General features: G+C 41.8%; 1 protein-coding gene across 2 annotated transcripts in view; it reads left to right on the forward strand.

Annotated features, from left to right (window-relative positions):
* The window catches only part of Dnaaf11 (dynein axonemal assembly factor 11), a 159,737-nt gene that overhangs the window by 81,346 nt on the left and 59,767 nt on the right, over positions 1-18,624 (forward strand). The window contains exons 11-12 of one of the 2 annotated variants that reach the window (XM_050144865.1): positions 4,844-4,929; positions 15,306-16,282. In XM_050144865.1, the coding sequence (XP_050000822.1) occupies positions 4,844-4,929; positions 15,306-15,483 (264 nt within the window). In that variant the 3' untranslated portion in view covers positions 15,484-16,282. Of the gene's footprint in view, positions 1-4,843; positions 4,930-15,305; positions 16,283-18,624 lie in introns of those variants that run through there. The other variant, XM_050144866.1, reaches the window with a different exon arrangement.

The raw sequence follows: 18,624 nt of genomic DNA on the forward strand, positions 1-18,624 counted from the left end.
CTGAGAAACCCAGGGCAGGTCAATTAGCATCTCACACAGTACCAGCAAGGGCAGGAGATATAACATATATACTGGTCTAGTGGGGGAGGGCACTCTGCTCTCATGACAAAGCACAGAAAGATGAAAATCAACAATTACTTACATATTGAAAGGCTTTGAGTACACTTTTCATTGAAATGTTTTAATGGAGGTAAATGTTGAAACTGAGAGAGTGAATTCTGTAAGGAAATATAATTTTCATATACACTGTTACCTTATAAAGCAGATTAAATTTGTGGGGATTTACAGGTGTGGTTGCTCCCACTCTTGGCCTAAGTGAACGAGGAAGTGAGCTTAAACATTCCTCATAAGCTGACACGATAAAGCAAGTAAAGCACCACAAAGCTCCCACGGTCTCATGGGAGAAACCAGAACACCTCATAGGAAGACAGTGCACATGCTTCCCAGGTCTGCAGTCTTATCCCCAGGTGTGATGGGCAGCCATGTGTACTTTACGTGTCCATTTACTTTACTGCCTTTGATCGTGCTTGGTTTGTTTGTTTGTATTTTGTTTTTCGAGACAGTGTTTCTCTGTAGCTTTAGAACCTGTCCTGGGAACTAGTTTTTGTAGACCAGGTTGGCTTTGAACTCAGAGATCCACCTGCCTCTGCCTCCCGAGTGCTGGGATTAAAGGTGTGTGCTACCACCATCCAGCTGATCATGCTTTTTTTTTTTTTCTCTTCCCAGAACATTCTAGTTTCTGTCTTCTGGAAAATTCAGGCTTGTTCTTTCCATTATGAAATACCATTTTCTTTAATAAGTTTCTTGAGCGCTGGCCATCCATCTGTCAGTTCCATATTCCAGGAATTTCCGTTGTTTGTGTCTTTTTCCCTTGTGAAATGACCAGAGGTCGTTTCCCATTATCCATTCTCAATCTGTCCCTTGGTCTTGTGCTTAACCCAGTGTAGGGGCTCAGTGAAGCAAACCTAATGGAGGGAACATTGGAAACTGTGGGGAAAAGCAAAGTCTCCAAGAGGAATTTATTGTGATTTCACGCATATTATATTTAAGATGCAGAGCTAAATTTATAAGAAACAGTAAAGTGTGGCAATGCTTTGTGATGAATATATCTCTTACTTTCTAAGAGGCTGGCATTTTGCTGAAACTCACAGCTGAGTTAATAATACGCCTTAAGGTCACTTAAGTTTAAAACTAGCAGTCGTTCTGGGTACACTCAGCCTGTGTGTTTAACCTGCAGTTTAGAGAACAATGTAACAGTCAAGTATGCTTACCTTGGATTTCCCAAGTAGTCAACGTTACAACCTAAGCTAAAACAAAGTTGTAATATTGAATTATGTATCCTTCTATGCTCTTGACCCAGAGTAATGCAGGCATGTTATGACAATCGCTTGCTAAAATCAGCAAGAATAGAAGTTGAAAACACTCAGAACATGACCGTCCACCACGAATGTGGAAGAAGACATTTGGATATTGTTTGATGAACAATGATATTTATAATACTTTTTCTTATCTGGGTTAGTTAGTGTCAGTGATTTGTTAACCAGTAAAACTGTAAAGTAACTTTCATTCCCTCCCTTGTGAGGTTCAGTAAGTACAGAGTAAAGCCCTTTGTGAGGGAGGGCGGAAGACACAGTGAAAACATAGTAGAGAATTCAAATTTGGGCTTGAACTTGGTTAATGACACCAAGGGTAAGTGCTATAATTTCTTTCCTTAAGGCAACACTATTGGTGATTCAGAGGTCATTATCGACTACAGGTGACTGTATACTTTTCTCAGTAAAGATCTTTAATTATATTTCATTTTTATTCTAATTTACAAGCAAGCTTTCAACTAAAATGTTGTTCATTCACTCATATTTATTTAGAGTCATATAAGTAACTATTGATTTGAGCCATATTTAATTACTCTCCTAAGCACCAGAAATAGTCAGATTGGCAGTTCCTGTGATTCAATGTAAAAAATGGGAAACAAGAGCTCAGGCTCTCTTTCGCAGATGCTTTACAGCCACAGTCTGGGAGTGTGTGCCATTTACTGTTAGTAATGCAACCATATACATTTTATTAATATCCATATAGACCCTCTGAGTGCAGGCTGCTGGCTCAGGAGGTAATGAGACCCCCCACTCAGGCTATTAGCCAAGCAAAGTTTGGAAAGTCCGTGGTCAGAAAAGCCTTAGGCAGGATTTGAGCATCTGTGGACAATTGAGCCCTGTCACTGCATCTGTATTCTATAGCAGCTCCCCAGAGCAAACCTCCGAGGGTTAAAACAATGCAACATCATTAAAATGTTAATTTGTATCTCAGTGCCTGTCCCAGAATTAAATTTTTGAGGAGTTAATTACATTTCTCTCTGCGGGTTCAGGAAACTGTTAGTCTCACATTATCTAATTTATTGAACATATTTTGGTCCTTACAACTTTTCCATTAGTCATCCCTAAACATACATGGGACCACGAATAAGACACTGATAATGAGCATTGCTACCTAGAGGAAGCACAGCCCCAACCTACAACAGGACCATGGGAAATCGAATGACACGTCTTCCAAACTTTGGCATTCTGAGCCTATAGCCCTCCACACTAACAAGTTAGGTCCTATCAGGGGCTCCCTGTGGTTGCTGTGAGTGTTGGTGATGACGGACTCCTATGTTATAAGAATACAAATGTCTGTATTTTTTCTCACTGCTGATGTTTTGATTCCCTGTAACTTTAAAAATTAAAAGACCCTTAGAAACAAACCATGCTGAAAATATCTTTTAAAAATAAGAAGCACATTCAGATTCTGCTACAAATTCCCTGTGAAGAAAAGTTCCAAATTTGCGACTCTATTTGCATTTCCATAAACACAGAGAATCTTTGTGCCTAATACGTGACAAATAACAGTGTTAGAAGTAGGCATTTTAAGGCTCTAATTATGCATAGGTTCTCATTCGTGTTAGTGTGTTTACAATGGGAAGCAATATAAAATGTGTACTGCCCCCACAACAAGGCTGATATTTTAATGCATTTTAACTCACAATGATGTTGTTTAAAATGATTAAAGCTTTAAATAATAAAAAAGATGCTAAGGGTGCCGCTGTGTCCCTTAAAGCAGATTCTAAGATGTAGATGAATTGCAAAATATCAAGGAGTGCCCAAGCATCAACTCCTGAGAAGGGAGAGAAGGCACCAGGGGTGGGAGGTGGGAGAAGCTGAGCAGTGATGCAGCCTAACCAGGGCCTGACCCACCCTTTTCAGAGCTCTGTGGAGCATGCAAAACAAATTCCTTAGTCAAATGGCAAAGGATATTTTCCTATGTGTGAATTTGGTTATGCATTCAGGTAAACAAACTTAGAGTTGTTGCTAAACGAGGCCACCAACTCCCTTCCCAAATGCAAATGTGAGTCCTGCATGCTTGGCTGTGCCAGCAGATGACCCTGTAAGTCCAAGCCTAAGAATTTTCCTTAATCCATCGTAGGACTGTGGGCCACATCTGTGAAACACACCAAGTCTCAGGTAGGTCAGAAGAGGATGGAAGGTTCATATCTGTAGTAAGGAAGGCCACTTGTTTGTTCCTGGCCACCCAGACTCCCAAAGTAATCACACAGAAACTATATTGTTTAAATCATTGCTTGGCCTATTAGCTCTAGCTTCTTATTTGCTAGCTCTTACATCCCAATTTAGCCCATCTCCATTAATCTTTGTATCACCACGAGGTCGTGACCTACCAACAAAGTTTCAGCACATCTGTCTCCAGTGGGGCTACATGGCTTCTCTCTGACTCTTCCTTTTTTCTCCCAGCATTCAGTTTAGTTTTCCCCACCTAGCTCTGTTCCCCAATAGCTCTGCTATAGACCAAAGCAGTTTCTTTATTAACCAATGGTATTCACAGCATACAGAGGGAAATCCCACATTACATGTCGACTTTCAAAACAATGACTGTTCCTCCTGTGCAGATGAGTTCAGAAATGTATCCTCCTCTCTCAAGGAGGAGGAAATGATGAGGCTGCACAAGGGACGATATCCCTCCCTGACATTTGAATAGAAAAGGCAAATGAGCCTGAACTGGTCACCAGACACAAGCAACACAATGAGAGGGATTTTAGAAGCCTTTGCCTACAAGTAATCCCTGTCTCAGGAATGATGTTGGGGGCTGAGGGAGTCATAAGTAAACATGCAACATAAATAATAAGGGTAAGTTTAGGCTTATTGCACAGCTGGGTTATGATACAGAGCAGTGTGCCCCCTTCCTGCTCCACTGGGAGAGTTTGGACAGTTATTGAGGGCACGAATTAGGTGACCTCTCTTCACTTTTGAATAGTCTTTGTTCGATGAATGGAACTAGTCAGCTTTGTTTATTAAGATCGCAACATGCTTAGCACTGAACGTATCTAGTATAAAGGAAGTAATGGAATTACAGAATTCTCAGGCTCATAAAGACCTTTGAGAGCACAGTCTGTTTTCCTCCTAATTTCAAAATGGAAACAAGAGGTCTAACTTAGAATAGGAAGAGCTCCAGTGTAGGGTGCTTTCTTTGTCAGTATGTTCATTGGGAATACTACATAGGCAGAGTCTTCTCAAATCAGCATCCTTCCCGAACACTTCCTTTAAGTGGCTGGCATGTTGCTAGCTTTCAGATAAAATACATTTGTTAAATAAATTAATTCACCAAATCTGCATGCTTGGCTTTGGCAATCTTTCGATAGCTTGAGGCTTTGCAAGACTATTGTGTTTAAGAGGCTTAAATTAAGACTGATCCATGGAATATGTACAGACAAAAATTCAGATGCTTTATAGTTTTTTTTTAAATTCACATATATCAAGGAAGAATGCAGCACTTTACACATGTCATGTTTTTATTTTAGGTAGGAGAAGTGATCACAGGAGGTCAGCGAACACCCACGTCTGTGAAAAGCAGTCTGGCCAGCAGCAGAGAGCAAGCGAGCCACAGGTATCATGTTCCTGATTGTCCTTGCCTATATGACTTTGTTCTCCTCATTATCACACAGTGGCTAGAACACAGCTTCCAGAATGATTGTAGGCATTTAATCTTTGAAAATGCTCAGACCATGCATGTTCATGTTTATTCCAACTCTCCAGACTCCTCATTTATAGGGTTCTTGATCTTCCAAACTCCAACCTGTGTCCTTGCACATCTCAGCTGCTTGTGAAAATTGTAGTAATACTGATAATATTCACCATGACTGCTGATATTTACTGAACACTTGCTTTGTACCCACATTAGTCTGTGAAAACGCCACTTTTCAAGGGGGATTTGAGTGTCCCAAAGGCCATGGAGCATGTTGAACCAGTTCATGTTCATAATACTGCTTTTATCACATCACAACCCTGTGTGATTCCCTTGTCACCCGACCTTCTAGGTTCCCTAAATCTAAGAGCCTCTATCACTGACCTCTTCTCAGTGTCCTGACCATAAGTTATCTACAGCCTCTTTCTAAATGCATTTTTTTCAGCAAAACTCTCACTTTCTCAGGAGAATATTCACTCATTTCCAGTATTCCACTGTGTTAGAAACTGCTTCCCCGAGATCCTGGCCCTGTCTCCTGGAAAGCTTCAGGACAAAGCCAATCTCTAAACATGCCAGCATGGAAGTCAGTTTGTGCAAAGTTCTCCTGGTTCCCAGGCTCTGGATATGGCCCCAGTTCCTTCAGCTAGCCTACTTCTCATGACTTCCAGACTCTTAACATCCAGATGGCAGAATCTATTTTGGACTAAGGCAAATTTATCTCTGTGCTACAAATGTATATTCTGGATCACATCATAAAAATACCTGCACAAGCGCTGTATTTGTGTTCTGCATCATAAAGCCTCAGCCATTGAGGTTTTGTAGAGATTTTTAAACATGGAATTTGCTTGAACAACAGGTATGGAATGAATTTCTCCTGAAAACCAGTTTGCTGTTTTAACCTTGGAAAGTCATTTGTATTTCTTAACCTAGTGAATTTTACTACAGATTGAAGATCCTTAGCTATCACGACTTATGTGAATATTAGACTCATAATTAACCCCAACACCCTCAAGCCAAGTAAACAATCTTAGCTCATTTGCAAGGGATTGCAGGATAGAAAGGCAAGTCACTGCAGTTTGGAGGTCGTTATCAGACCTCAGGAAGACTGTCATTGCTATGGTTAGATTTGGCAGTTGGAGTCGTCTTAGCACAGTGCATCTACAAAGCATTTCTTTCTCGGTTTCACTGTGGAGAAAGCTCACCTCCCAACCCCACACCCAGGGCCCCGTGTGGAGGCTGTCTGTGGAGCTCCCTCTTCCCTGAAAAAACTGCAGTGCACACTTTAGCCCTTCTTTGCGAACACTGCTTCTTAGGCTGGGCAACTCCATTAACTAATGTCTATTAAAGGTGTGCATGGGGACTGAGTTTGGGTTGTTTGTTGGTCTTTGGAAAAGAAGGTAGCAATGCAACAGGAATCTGGGAGAACTGGAAGAGGCCTCCACCTTCTCCTAACTGGATCATTCTGCTTCTCACGCTGAGCAGATGGAGCCAGTAGAGGAAGAGGAAAGACTGGTTTATCCCTCATGGCTAGAGGGAAGCACCTGGTGAACAAATGTGGCTCTTCATACTGTGATGCAAAGGGAAACGCACAGGGTCCTCAAAAGTGAAATATTTATGATGCAGTTGCTGAGACCCTGGACAAAACAAACCATATTTCATCATCAAAATAGCGTGGCATGAAAAAAAAGCCCTTCTTACTGAGATGCACAGAAGTTGAATTTACCCAACATCACGAAACAAGTGATAGATGGATCCAGAACTGTGATGCTTTGGGATTAGCCTTTATATTGTATAGTGTAGTCATGACATAGCATCCGGAGTTGAAGTTAGCAATAGTTTTATGGCTGATGCTTTCTTTGCCTTATTATAGGAATCTTACCCTGTTCTAGAGTTTTGTATTCTTGCCTTTCCTGTTTGGGTGCTTTCTATCAGGAATTGAGTTTTGTTTAAGAAGTGATTTTTTATGTTTCATTGGCTCTAAAATGTTGGTCATCAAGACCCCTGTGTCACAAATCATGCATCTGAATGTGAAGGTCTAAATTCTTCCTTGATTTTCATAGCTTTATAATAAGTCCTTATAGCTTAAGGAAAAGGTCGTCTCACCATCTTGAAGAGGATTTGGCTGTTCTTGTGTCTTTATAAGCCCGCATTAATTTTAGAATCAACTTGTCTGGTTTCACATGAAAATTGTATGTGTCCTTTTTTTTTCAAATACTACATTGAAAAACCAGAAACATGCTAACTTTATAACCAGATGAGGTTTATGTTTCTAAGCTTAGGAAGCTCAAGGACAGTCTAGTAAAGACCTCCCAGGTATGTGATTTTTGCATATGAGACACCTGTATAAGGAGCAGTCATATCACCAGTTGGAGCTAGACAAAAAAATAAATAAAATAATAAGAGCTTAAGTTCAGTCTCTATGTAAGTATCTGATCTCAGAGTGACCAGGTCCAAGAAGTCCAGCACTCCTACGTTACTTTTAAAGGCAGCATGCTGGATGACCTCAGAAGGAGGCCCTAGCTCCTGAAACTTAAAAAGTTGAAACTTAAGACACATGCTTACTCTGTCTGCCTCTCTCTCTCTCTCTCTCTCTCTCTCTCTCTCTCTCTCTCTCTCTCTCTCTCTCTCCTATCTCTCTCCACCCCCACACTTTCAGGGGCTATATTTAGAATTGTGCATATGAATCAATTGAGGACTTCTAGCATTAGCATTTCACAGTCTCATTTGATGCCTCTACAAATTTTTGTATTATTCAATAAGTATAGCTATGTTTTTATTTATTTTAGGGGGTGTAACACTTTTATACTATTACAAATTCATTATTATTAGCTACTATTGATATGTAAAGCTGAAATTTGTTTGTGTGGGAAAATATAGACAACATCAAACTGACTTCTTAGCCACTTGACATTGTGAAACATCTTGACACTTAGTGTGGTTGCACTCTTCTACAGTTAGCACTACCACGGAATCCACTTTTATATTTATATACCTAACAATATTACTAATAGTTTTCTATATCTGCCTTTTATTATCTGTGGATTCCTTTTAGATTCTCTATATCTGCAAATAGTGCTTACTGTCTTCACAATTTTCAGTTTCTTTCATACCTTGCTATACAGTGAAATACTGCAATATAGTATTAAATAAAAGAGAGATAATGGCCTGAATCTAAAATGTCTCTTTAGATTCACTATAACCTATATTTCGAGGAACTTTTAGGAGGTAGGTCCTAATTGACAGAGGAATGTTTTAGGGGTAGACCTTTACAGGTAATTCCTGTCACCAACTTCTGTCATCCTCTGTTTTCTGTTCTGTCATGATATGAGCATCCTGTTACATGTCCTTCAGCTGTGACCTAATCTACTCAATCATGTCTTCTTCATCATGGTGGATTGAAGCTGTGAGCCAAAATAAGTTCTTGCTACCTTAAACTGTTTCTAATGGATACTTAGTTCCCAATAGTGCAAAAGTTGTTAATATTGAAAATTTCTACCAAGAAGGGGGTTCTTGTGACAAAACCTGACTGTACGGATCCTTAGCTTTTGAAACAAGTCCATGGGAGAAATTTGGAGGAGTTTGGAAGCATGAGTTTGAGAATCCCTGGGTTGCAGAATAGGCAGAGCTTAATGTGTGATTATGTTTGGAATTAGAAATGCCAGAATGCCAATAGAAATGAGCACAGTGAAGAAAATGTTTGTAAGGTTTTGGTAGGAACAAGAATTCTATTGGAAATTGGATTAGAGGACTGTTTTACTTTTCTAATTGATGTGACCAAATACCCAACCAAAGTAACTTAAGGGACAATGGACTTGTTTTTATTCAGAGTTCCAGAGTACAGTCCATCATGACAGGGACATTAGGGGAGCAGGAAATTAAAGAACCAGCTGCTCAAATTGCATCACAGTCAGGTGCAGAGGGAAATGAATGCTTATTCTCAGTTCACTTGCTTCTTTTCATTAAGTTCAAGGCCCCAGCCCATGAAATGGTGCCACCAGCTAAGAGGTGGGTCTTCCCAACTCACTTGACCTAATCTAAAAACTCCTTCCCAGACATGCCCAAAGGCACATCTCCATGATAACTCATGTGACAAGATATCCACAGATCTATCCATGTTACATTTGGGCAGAGTTTATTAAATTTTGCCTTATCCTGAAATTTTTAGTCAGTCTGTATTCAAAGGTAGTAGAATGTTAAGTTGACAAACAATCATGGTTCGAAGGGGCGTGGTTCCTGCTGAAGCTGAGAGCTGAATGTGGGGTCATTTGTGTGGTACTTCTTCACGGGCATGCAGGAGAGATTTGGGGAGTTGTGGGAGCTTCCACCAGGATTATAGAAAAGGGTCTGTGATGGCTTAGCAGTAAGGAGCAGGCTCAAATTCCATGTTGAAAGTCCTCGAGGGGTCTTTATGTAAAGCTATGAAAGTCAAGCCGAAATTGCAGTGGAGATGTCATGAACATGGAGCCATCGAGAGACTTGTGCGGTCCCTCGGCACTCACACCATGCATGCAGTCATGGAACTCAGATTCCATTCTTGCTTTTCTGTGGGCTTCAGTCTTGCTTTGGTTCCATCCCTCCTTCCCACACTCAAGTTACTCCCTTCTGGAATGAAACATTTTCTCTGTGCTATTGTATAGCAAAAAAGATCTAGTTATAGTTTAGACTTTACAGGGGTTCACTATGGAGATATTTCCTAGAGTATCAGTAGAAAGAATGAATGAAATGAGGCTTGTGGATATTACTAGGCTGTTAAGACTTTGGTGATGGAATCTGGGGCCTTTCACATTGTAGGCCCTCACGGTGCTATATCCATAACCCCCTTTTCTACTCTTGGTCTGTAAAAGAGTCTCACTAAGTTGCCCTGCTTAGCCTTGACTCATGGCAGACCTTGAATTTGGGATCCACATGTCTTAGCCTCCCACATGATTGAGGTTATAGCCCCAAATCACCAGGCAACTATCGAGAGACTCTTGAAGTTAGACTAAATGCATTTTGCATGGGTTTTCTTGGGCTGGGGGTGGAATGCTATGATTAAGAATTGTAATGTCTCCCACAGGTTCATGAACTGTTTAAAGATTTATGTTTTTTTTAAATGTATACGAGAGCTTCATCTGAATGCACGTGAGTGAACTGCTTACACACCAGGTGTCTGCAGAAGCCAGCAGGGAGTGCTGGATCCTATAGAACTGGAATTATAGACATTGTAAGCCATCACATCATAGCCTAGAATGTGAAAGGACCCAGATGCAAAGATCCACAGTGGAATACTGGGTCAAGCTCTCAAAATTCAAAGAGAGGGAGGAGAGATAATATGAGCAAAGGGATCACGACCCTGATGAGGATGCCCACTGAAACAGCTCACCTGAGCTAATGGGAGCTCACTAACTCTGGCCTGACAGCGAAGAGCAGCGTAGGACCAAACTAGGCCTTTTGAGTGTGGGTAACAGTGTATGGCCAGGACAGACTGTGCGGTCACTGGCAGTGGGGCGAGAATTTATCACCACTGCTTGTACTGGCTTTTTGGAACATATTCTATTTAGAGAGATATGTTGCTCAGCCTAGATATTGTAGGGAAGGCCTTGATCCTGCCTCAAACTGATGTGAAAGACTTTGGTGACTTCCCTTGGGAAGCCTTACCTTCTCTGAAGAGTGGATGGGGGTGGGGTGAGAAGGGAAGGTGGAAGGAGCAGAAGAAGGAGAGGGAGTAGAAACTGAGATTGATATGTAAAATGAGAAAAGATAGATAGGGTTTTTTTAATTAATTAATTAATTAATTAATTAAAAAAAGACCAGTCTGAGTTATATGGTGAGTTCTGGCAGCTATATGACAAGCTTTTACTTCTAAATGTCCCGAAAGACTAAGAATGGAATGGAATGCTGCAACATTTATGTAGTGTGTTTAATTGCCCTTGATAACAGTCTGTCTGGAGGTTGGTGGTTTTATGGGAAGCTCAGCAGCTTGGCAATCAAGGTGTCAGGGCAGAAGCCTCTCTGTAATCATGGTTGTCGTTCCTTAAGCATCACGGTTTTGAAGCTTCAGACCGTCATTCCTAGTATCATAGTCTCCATGATCCGGACAGGACGGCAGACAAAGTAGTGCTCCCCAGTAGATGTGCATGTGGTAAGGCCATGAGCCTGTGGCTGAGTAAACTCCCACAGGTTAACTCAGTGGGCTGAATTTGCAAACGGTGACAGCCTTACAATAGGGAGATGGCCCTGGGTTGAGCATGTAGGTCTAGGAGGGCTAAAGGGGAGACAGAAGGGTTAGGGTCAGAGTAAAGCTTAAGTAGGACTCACCTGGCCAGTGACAGCTTTGAAGATGGGAGGAACCACATACTAGGGAATGTAGACAGCTTCGTGAAGAAGAAAAAGCCGCAAGAGGATTGAACCTGAGTCTCTAGAGAGACACCGACTCCTTGATTTTAGCCCAAGGACACCTGAGTTAGACTCTTGAGCTATGGAATTGTGAGAGGCAGGTCTCTGTTGTTCTAAGTCACTACCTGTCATAGTTTCTCTCTCTCCCCCCCCACTGTGTGTCTGTGTCTGCAAATTTGTGTGTGAATAACTAATTATGGGCTGTGAGCAGTCAATAGGGTTTTCTTGTATGTCCATATAGTGGACCAGTGTGATCTATTGAGGAAGAGACAGATTCCTTTCCCTGTAGCTATGAGAGAAACCAGCCTAGAAGTAGGTCAGCAAAAGAACAGATGAAAAATATGGTGAATATATATTAAATAAAATTCACACACATACACACACACATGAATTTTCTTTATTTGTAAGGAGCCAAGAAAGAGTGACAATTGTAAGGAAATAGATAGAAATTGAAATCATAGAAACCATTCAGGCTAAGATAAATATGGCGTACACTTACTTGGTGTGTGTTTGTGTGTGTGTGTATGAGAGAGAGAGAGAGAGAGAGAGAGAGAGAGAGAGAGAGAGAGAGAGAGAGAGAGAGATGAAAGTAGAAAAAGTAATTCTTTGTGACATAAGGCAGAAAGAAAGACTGGGGAGTGGATGAGAATCAGTCAAATGTGAATCAGAGGGATGGGGAAGGGAAGGAGAAGTCAAATGAGAACACAGTATAATGATGTTTGTGCCTGAAAACGTCACAGTGAAGCCCATTACTTTGTGTGCTAACTACAAACGTAGTTTCACAAAGCATCAATGCGCTTTCCTCCATAACTTCCAACACCCACACATTTATTGTTGCCCTTGGCATTTCTACAGCCTTTATGATGTCAATACCAGAGATCTTGCAAGTAGCCTGGGGCACAGCAAATGAGTGTGTGTTATCTGTGTCTTCTTCCTTAGATTGTGGACACAAGTCGTGTCTTAGTTTTAAGTTCCTAATACTGATCACAGCACCAAGCACCCAAATGAGGTGTAAATAAAAGCACACTGAACTAAATAACTGACTCTTACCCTTGGAGTAATGTCCTTGACCTATGCTCTCTTTTCCGCACGGATCCCACCCTCACTGAATGTCTGCTGAGTTCCTGGTACTCCGTTCTCTCCTCCACTTCTGTGAACTAATTTGGCCTGGACAGTATGCACGTGTATGTTGTCATCATTCCAGTTTTAATGATGACATTAAAACTGAGGCATAATGGCTGGGCCACTCACTCTAGAGCTATAGCTTAGTGGGTAATAACCAGGGATGACTAAGAAGCCAGTGCGATGACAGTGGGCTAGCATTGATTTGGAGGCCTTTTTCATGGAATCTTTAGCGTAAAAGTCCAAGGGTGAAAGGTATATGGTTCTTTTTTCTGTGTCACGGTTTATGTGGGCTGATGTCATCAACCCAAACTTGCTCCCTAGCGTTGACTGTTTACCTCTGAGGCTTTGACTGACATCCTCCTGTTCTCCTGCTTCAGAAGGAGGTGCAATGAAGGTTATCTGCAGATTTAAAGGGAGTAACAAAAGGTGTATCTGCTGGCAATGTCCGGCATCTCCATGAGGACACCAGGCTCTGTGGTCTGTTAGCATACAGGACTCAGCACAGGCACACTTGTGAGTAATATTTATTAGAGGAATGAAACAAAGCAGCATTAGTCAGGAGCAAGTCTGAAGATAACTAGGGCCAAGCTTTTAAAGATCCTTTCCTCTAGAGTGACACAGAACACTTACCTTCTGCAGCAGAGAAACACCAACACGGTGCATTAGGCAGGCTCATTAGAGGCTGGATGCTTTGGATTTTCACTAGGGGCTAGAATATGTCAAAATTCTACTTCCACAAGGAAATCACACACATGCTTCTTACATACGCTGCTGGCAGAGTAAGCAGCCTTACTTCCAAGGAAAGTTTCATGTCACTATAGAGACATGCCATGCAGCCAAGCCCTAGCCTTGCAGGTCTTTTTACCTATGATCAGATAAGCGGAATTAGGGTGCCCAGGTCTTGTCCTTCTACACTGGCCATTTATCTCAGTACCAGTTTCCTTGTCTTCTGATCTGTCTTAGTCACTACTTCAGTGAAGGCACAGTTCATTCTGGTCTCTTCTCTTTTCCTATAGCATACAGAGTTCATTTGTAGCAAACAAGCTAGACTACAGAATGTACTATTTTATAGTCTCTTGATTCTTAGTGTTCTCCCTCAACAAGTCTGTGCACATACTCAGAACACTGAGTATTTGAATTAACTCAAATGCCTTGAAGAGCTGAGCAGAGGCCCGAAATGAGGAGTGAGATCTCGGCAATGAGCAGGGGATCTCAGCAATGAGGAGGAGGATCTCAGCAATGAGGAGGAGGATCTCAAGTACAACAAGAGTCCCTACTTTCCCAGGGACACAGTTTTCCTCTTTGCAGCAGACAGCATCTGTTGGGCACATGTCACCTGAGGACATCATTTTGTAACTCCTACAAAAACCGGAGAAGTTCCTCACAGAAATTCATTATTTCTCCAATGAAGGATAATACCTTTTTAGTTACAGAATAAACATTTGTTAAATATTGCTGTATGTCAGGGAAAAAATTAAAAATACAAAATCTCTGCTTTGAATATGCCAGCATTGTATGAAAACAGATCAGCATGATAGAATTCCACAGTGCTGTAATACATTCTGTGTCTGTGCATTGTACTGCGCTAGTCATTGCCAGAAATCTGTCATTTTCTACAGACCAGGATTCCTCAGTTTCTGTTGTGTCAGGAATATGGTGGTATTGGACATGTGTCTGATGAGTGAATGAATGAATGAATGAATGATGCAGTGGTTGTAAAATGTGTATTAGCAGAAACACTAGGAATGTTAGAAAGGTGAAGATCAGTGGTCTGGAGTTCAGGTGCAACAAACAAAAATTGCTGTGAAAACAGCACAGGAATGTGCACCATGCACACAGTTCTTCCATGATCACAGCACAGGAGTGTGCACCATGCACACAGTTCCTCCGTGATCACAGCACAGGAATGTGCACCATGCACACAGTTCCTCCGTGATCACAGCACAGGAGTGTGCACCATGCACACAGTTCCTCCGTGATCACAGCACAGGAGTGTGCACCATGCACACAGTTCCTCTGTGAGCACAGCATTGGGAGCCTATGGCAATGGAGTTTCTTGTTGGTCCTTTGCAGCCATACTGCCTCTAAGAGTACTGGGCGTGGGCAGTTGGAGCAGGTGCTTGTGGTTGTAGAAGCTGTGGACTGAGCTTTGTTGTGTACCTGAGCTTGTACATCCCCACCAGAACACAACCCAGGCAGCTGCAGTCTGGGACTAAACTTGGCTAGTGTCCATTTGCTCCTGGCTATGTCACTCTGCTGGATGGATCATCTTAATTTCTGAGGTAACAGGGTTTCTCAAGTTCCTCACCTCCTACTGTCTGTATAGCAGCACAGCTCTGTTAGGTTCTTTATTCTTCCATGGGTTAAAAATCTTATTTCTAGAAATCTCCCTAATTATTAAAGCCAGGGACAGGCTTTTTTTTTTACCCTCTATGGCAGCACTTCTCAACATATGGGTTTTGATCCTTTGGAAGTTTAACAACTCTTTCACAGGGGTCACTTGCCAAATATCCTGCATAGCGTGTATTTACATTATAATTCACAACAGTAGCAAAATAACAGTTATGAAGTAGCAACAAGAATAATTTTATGTTTGGAGGTCACCACAATGTGAGGAGCTCCATTAAAGTCATAGCATTAGGAAGGTTGAGAACCACTGATCTATGCCATGCCATGTATTTGGCCTTTGCTAAGTATTCACTGAGTGAGTAAATGAGTTTACTTTCTTTAAAACTTAATTTTAAAGACTGTAATAATAATAATAATAATAATAATCCCCATGCCTTTTTCTGTTGTAGAAAAAAGCAGATAGAAAGATTAGAAGTCGATCCCAGCAAGCATTCCTGCCCTGATGTGACTACAATCGTACAAGAGAAAAAACATAAACCCAAAAGAATAGACTCTCAAGCCCAAGTTGTACCCAGTATGGAAGATCCCGACTTTGATGATAACCCAGAAGTGCCTCCACTAATTTGAAACATGAGGCTGTGTTGTCATTGATTGTGACCTGATCAACCCATGTTGCTTGGTGTCGACAATGGATGTGTGTCATTCATGGGGTCAACATAGTTCATTATAGTTTTATCTGATGTTATAACTCCTACTTTGCATAGTAATATTCTTAAGTGAGTTTAAAATTAAATTGCATACCTTAAATATGCTATAACTTATCACTCATCTATAATTAAGGTTGGCTGTTGAAAATATGCAGTCATGTAATAGAACTATCACATTCAATATTAAGAATAAATCATTTGTTGCTTGCTTACGCAATAGATTGGTTCATATGAAAAAGGACTTGAGAAAATGAGTCAAACTCGGATGTTAAAACTATAATCTCAGATCCATCTGGAATGCTTTGACATGGTTTTAAACAGTGTTTCCATTTTCCTTCTCGTGTGTCTGCTTTCTCTAGTGGCATGATGTCATGGCAAGAACATGAATTTGACATTACACACTCTATGTTTGGATTCCTGCTGAGTCACTGCAGGAAGACTTTCAACCGGTCCTCACATTCTTCCGAGTGCAGTGGCTTCGTCTCTCCTAGGCAAACAGTAGTACTTGCTCCATATGTTGGTCTCAAGGCCAGCTATGTGAACTCACCCTGGACAGTAACTCTCCACTATTTCCTTTCTTGCTCCTTTCCTTCTCTCCTTTCCCCATCTTCTTCCTCAACTACTCTTCCTACTCAAATGCCTTCTCCACTTTTTGATATGTTTACCATCTCTCCTTTATTGGAAAAAACCCTACTAATCCAGTATTCCACATGCATGCGAGGAAAGTGACCATGAACCCCTCTGATCTTGATGAAGCAGTATTAGCCAAGGCTTCCTCAAATGCTTATCTACTGAATGCTTGTTGGAGTAGGAGCGGCAGGGCTGCGTCCCCAGCACCTGGCCGCCCGCATGGCTAGCTTATGCCCGAAATAATTACACGGAAACTGTATTCTTTCCAACACTGCTTGGCCCGGCTAGTTCCAGCTTCTTATTGGCTAGCTCTTACATATTGTTCTAACCCATTTCTAATATTTTGTGTAGCCCACGAGCTGGCTTACCAGGGAGGATCTTAACCTGCGTCTGTCTGGAGCGGGAGAATCATGGCGACTCCTCGACTAAGCTTCTTTCTCCCAGCATCCTATTCTGTTTACTCCGCCTACCTAAGGGTTGGCCTATCTGGAGTGGGCCTAGGCAGTTTTTTTATTAATAAGAAATCACTCCCACATCAAATGCTCACTGAGAAATCCTCGTGAGGAACTCTGCAATGCAGTGGTTTGAATGGCGTTAAAATGTGTTTTCTTAGTTCGTGTGCTAAGAACTTGGTCCTTGAGGTGGTTGTATAACGGAAACGGTAGGGCATTTGTGAAATGGACCTCCACGGGAGGTCTTTAGGTCATTAGGAGCACTGCCTTTGGAAGGGAATGCTAGAGAAGCTTTCTCTGTGTCACCTGATGAATGAGAAGAGTCTGGGCAACCAAGGAAAGATCTCTTGTCAGAGAGAGGGGGAGTAAAAAAGGGAGCTTCAGGATTCATGAAAGAGGCACTAGGAGATCTGAGTGGCATTGAAGAGGCTACTATATTTGTTAATTTTCTTATCTCTAGAATCAAATACCTGAGATGCAACAACTTAAGGTCATAACTGGAGGAGTGCTTTTCTTATTTTCATAGATCATCACATGCTCATAACTGGCGTTTATGGTTTCCATCTCCCACTGCCTATTACTCGATCTTTTTCTTAGCAAACTTTTCATCTGGTACTAGTTCCAGGGGAGATATACAATCTTCATTTTCACATTCCTGCACTATTATCACTCACACACACACACCTGTTTATGTGTGTGTATGCATGACTGTATGTATGTGTATTGTGAGTGTGTGTGTGTGTGTGTGTGTGTGTGTGTGTGAGAGAGAGAGAGAGAGAGAGAGAGAGAGAGAGAGAGAGAGAGAGAGAGAGAAAGACAGAGACAGAGACAGAGATTTGGTGAGCCATGTACTGTTTCCATAGAGAATTCCTGGGAATATGCCTCATTTAACTAGAATCTTCCAGCCTCCCAACATCCATTGTCCTTTGATCCTTCTAGGATCATGGTCAGCCAGTCTATCAGCTTCGTCATTGCATGCTGATTCACTGACACAGGGATGCCAAATGGCAAGATTGTTTCAGCAGCTAGTGGGAAGACAGAATTGTACTCACAGAAGGATGCCTCATTTTCTTTGAAACCAGCCTTCTAAGTCAGTGTATCTCTCAGAGTTGTAGAAACGTGGAGAAAAACGACATGTTTGGTATGATAATGAAGGGAATCTCTCCATTTTGACCTCTTGGCGCCAGATGTATGCATCTTGACGATGGGAGAAACAGCATCTTATATTATATGGGTACTTGGAACATAAGCTTTGCCTCGGATCATGACATCATTCACACAGTCTTACATCACCTACTGGTACTGGCATTGAATTATCAAATGACCAATTCCCTGTTGTATCATTCCCGCTAATCCAGAATGACGGGGAACATAACACATCCACAGACTATCATGACTTCATTGCATCAGCACACTTCATTCCCTGCAACTTGAATTTCACATCCATTGACACTGCCAGGGACAGAAGACCTTCAGTCCTCCTTATTTCCAGGAGAAGAAAGTCACACCCTGTGTGCCAGAACCCCAATTCCTACTTACACACTTACCTCCTGTCTTGCTTCCTGGGCTCTTTCCTAGCTGCCTGAGCAGGCTGCTAATTCTCATAACCCATCACTAATTGTTTATTGCCTCTAGCACGACACACCCTTTATTGTCCTCTCAGGAGCCATTGTGGGACATGTAATTTGGCCCTCTCCATGTGCCTGGTCAACAAAGGTCAAGATGAAGTCGCCAGTAGTGGCACTTGGACAGGGTGTGAGGCTCCAGACAGCAGACTGACGTTCAGATTCCAGTCCTCACTTCACAGAATGAAAGACTGCCCTCTGTTTGACAGCTGGGGCTGTGACATGCCATGTATGCCTGTCACTGTTCACAGTTTCTCAGAGCCTTCATGACACGTTTTGATGGACAAGTGCTCCCCCATCTGCAACTGTCGCATGCCAGGCGAGTGCATCTGCCATTCTAGCAGGCCTAAGCTA

The sequence above is a fragment of the Alexandromys fortis genome, unplaced genomic scaffold (genome assembly GCF_014885135.2).
Source record: "Alexandromys fortis isolate MF-2015 unplaced genomic scaffold, M_Fortis_MF-2015_v1.1 scaffold_2_1_26212458, whole genome shotgun sequence".
Taxonomy (NCBI): domain Eukaryota; kingdom Metazoa; phylum Chordata; class Mammalia; order Rodentia; family Cricetidae; genus Alexandromys; species Alexandromys fortis.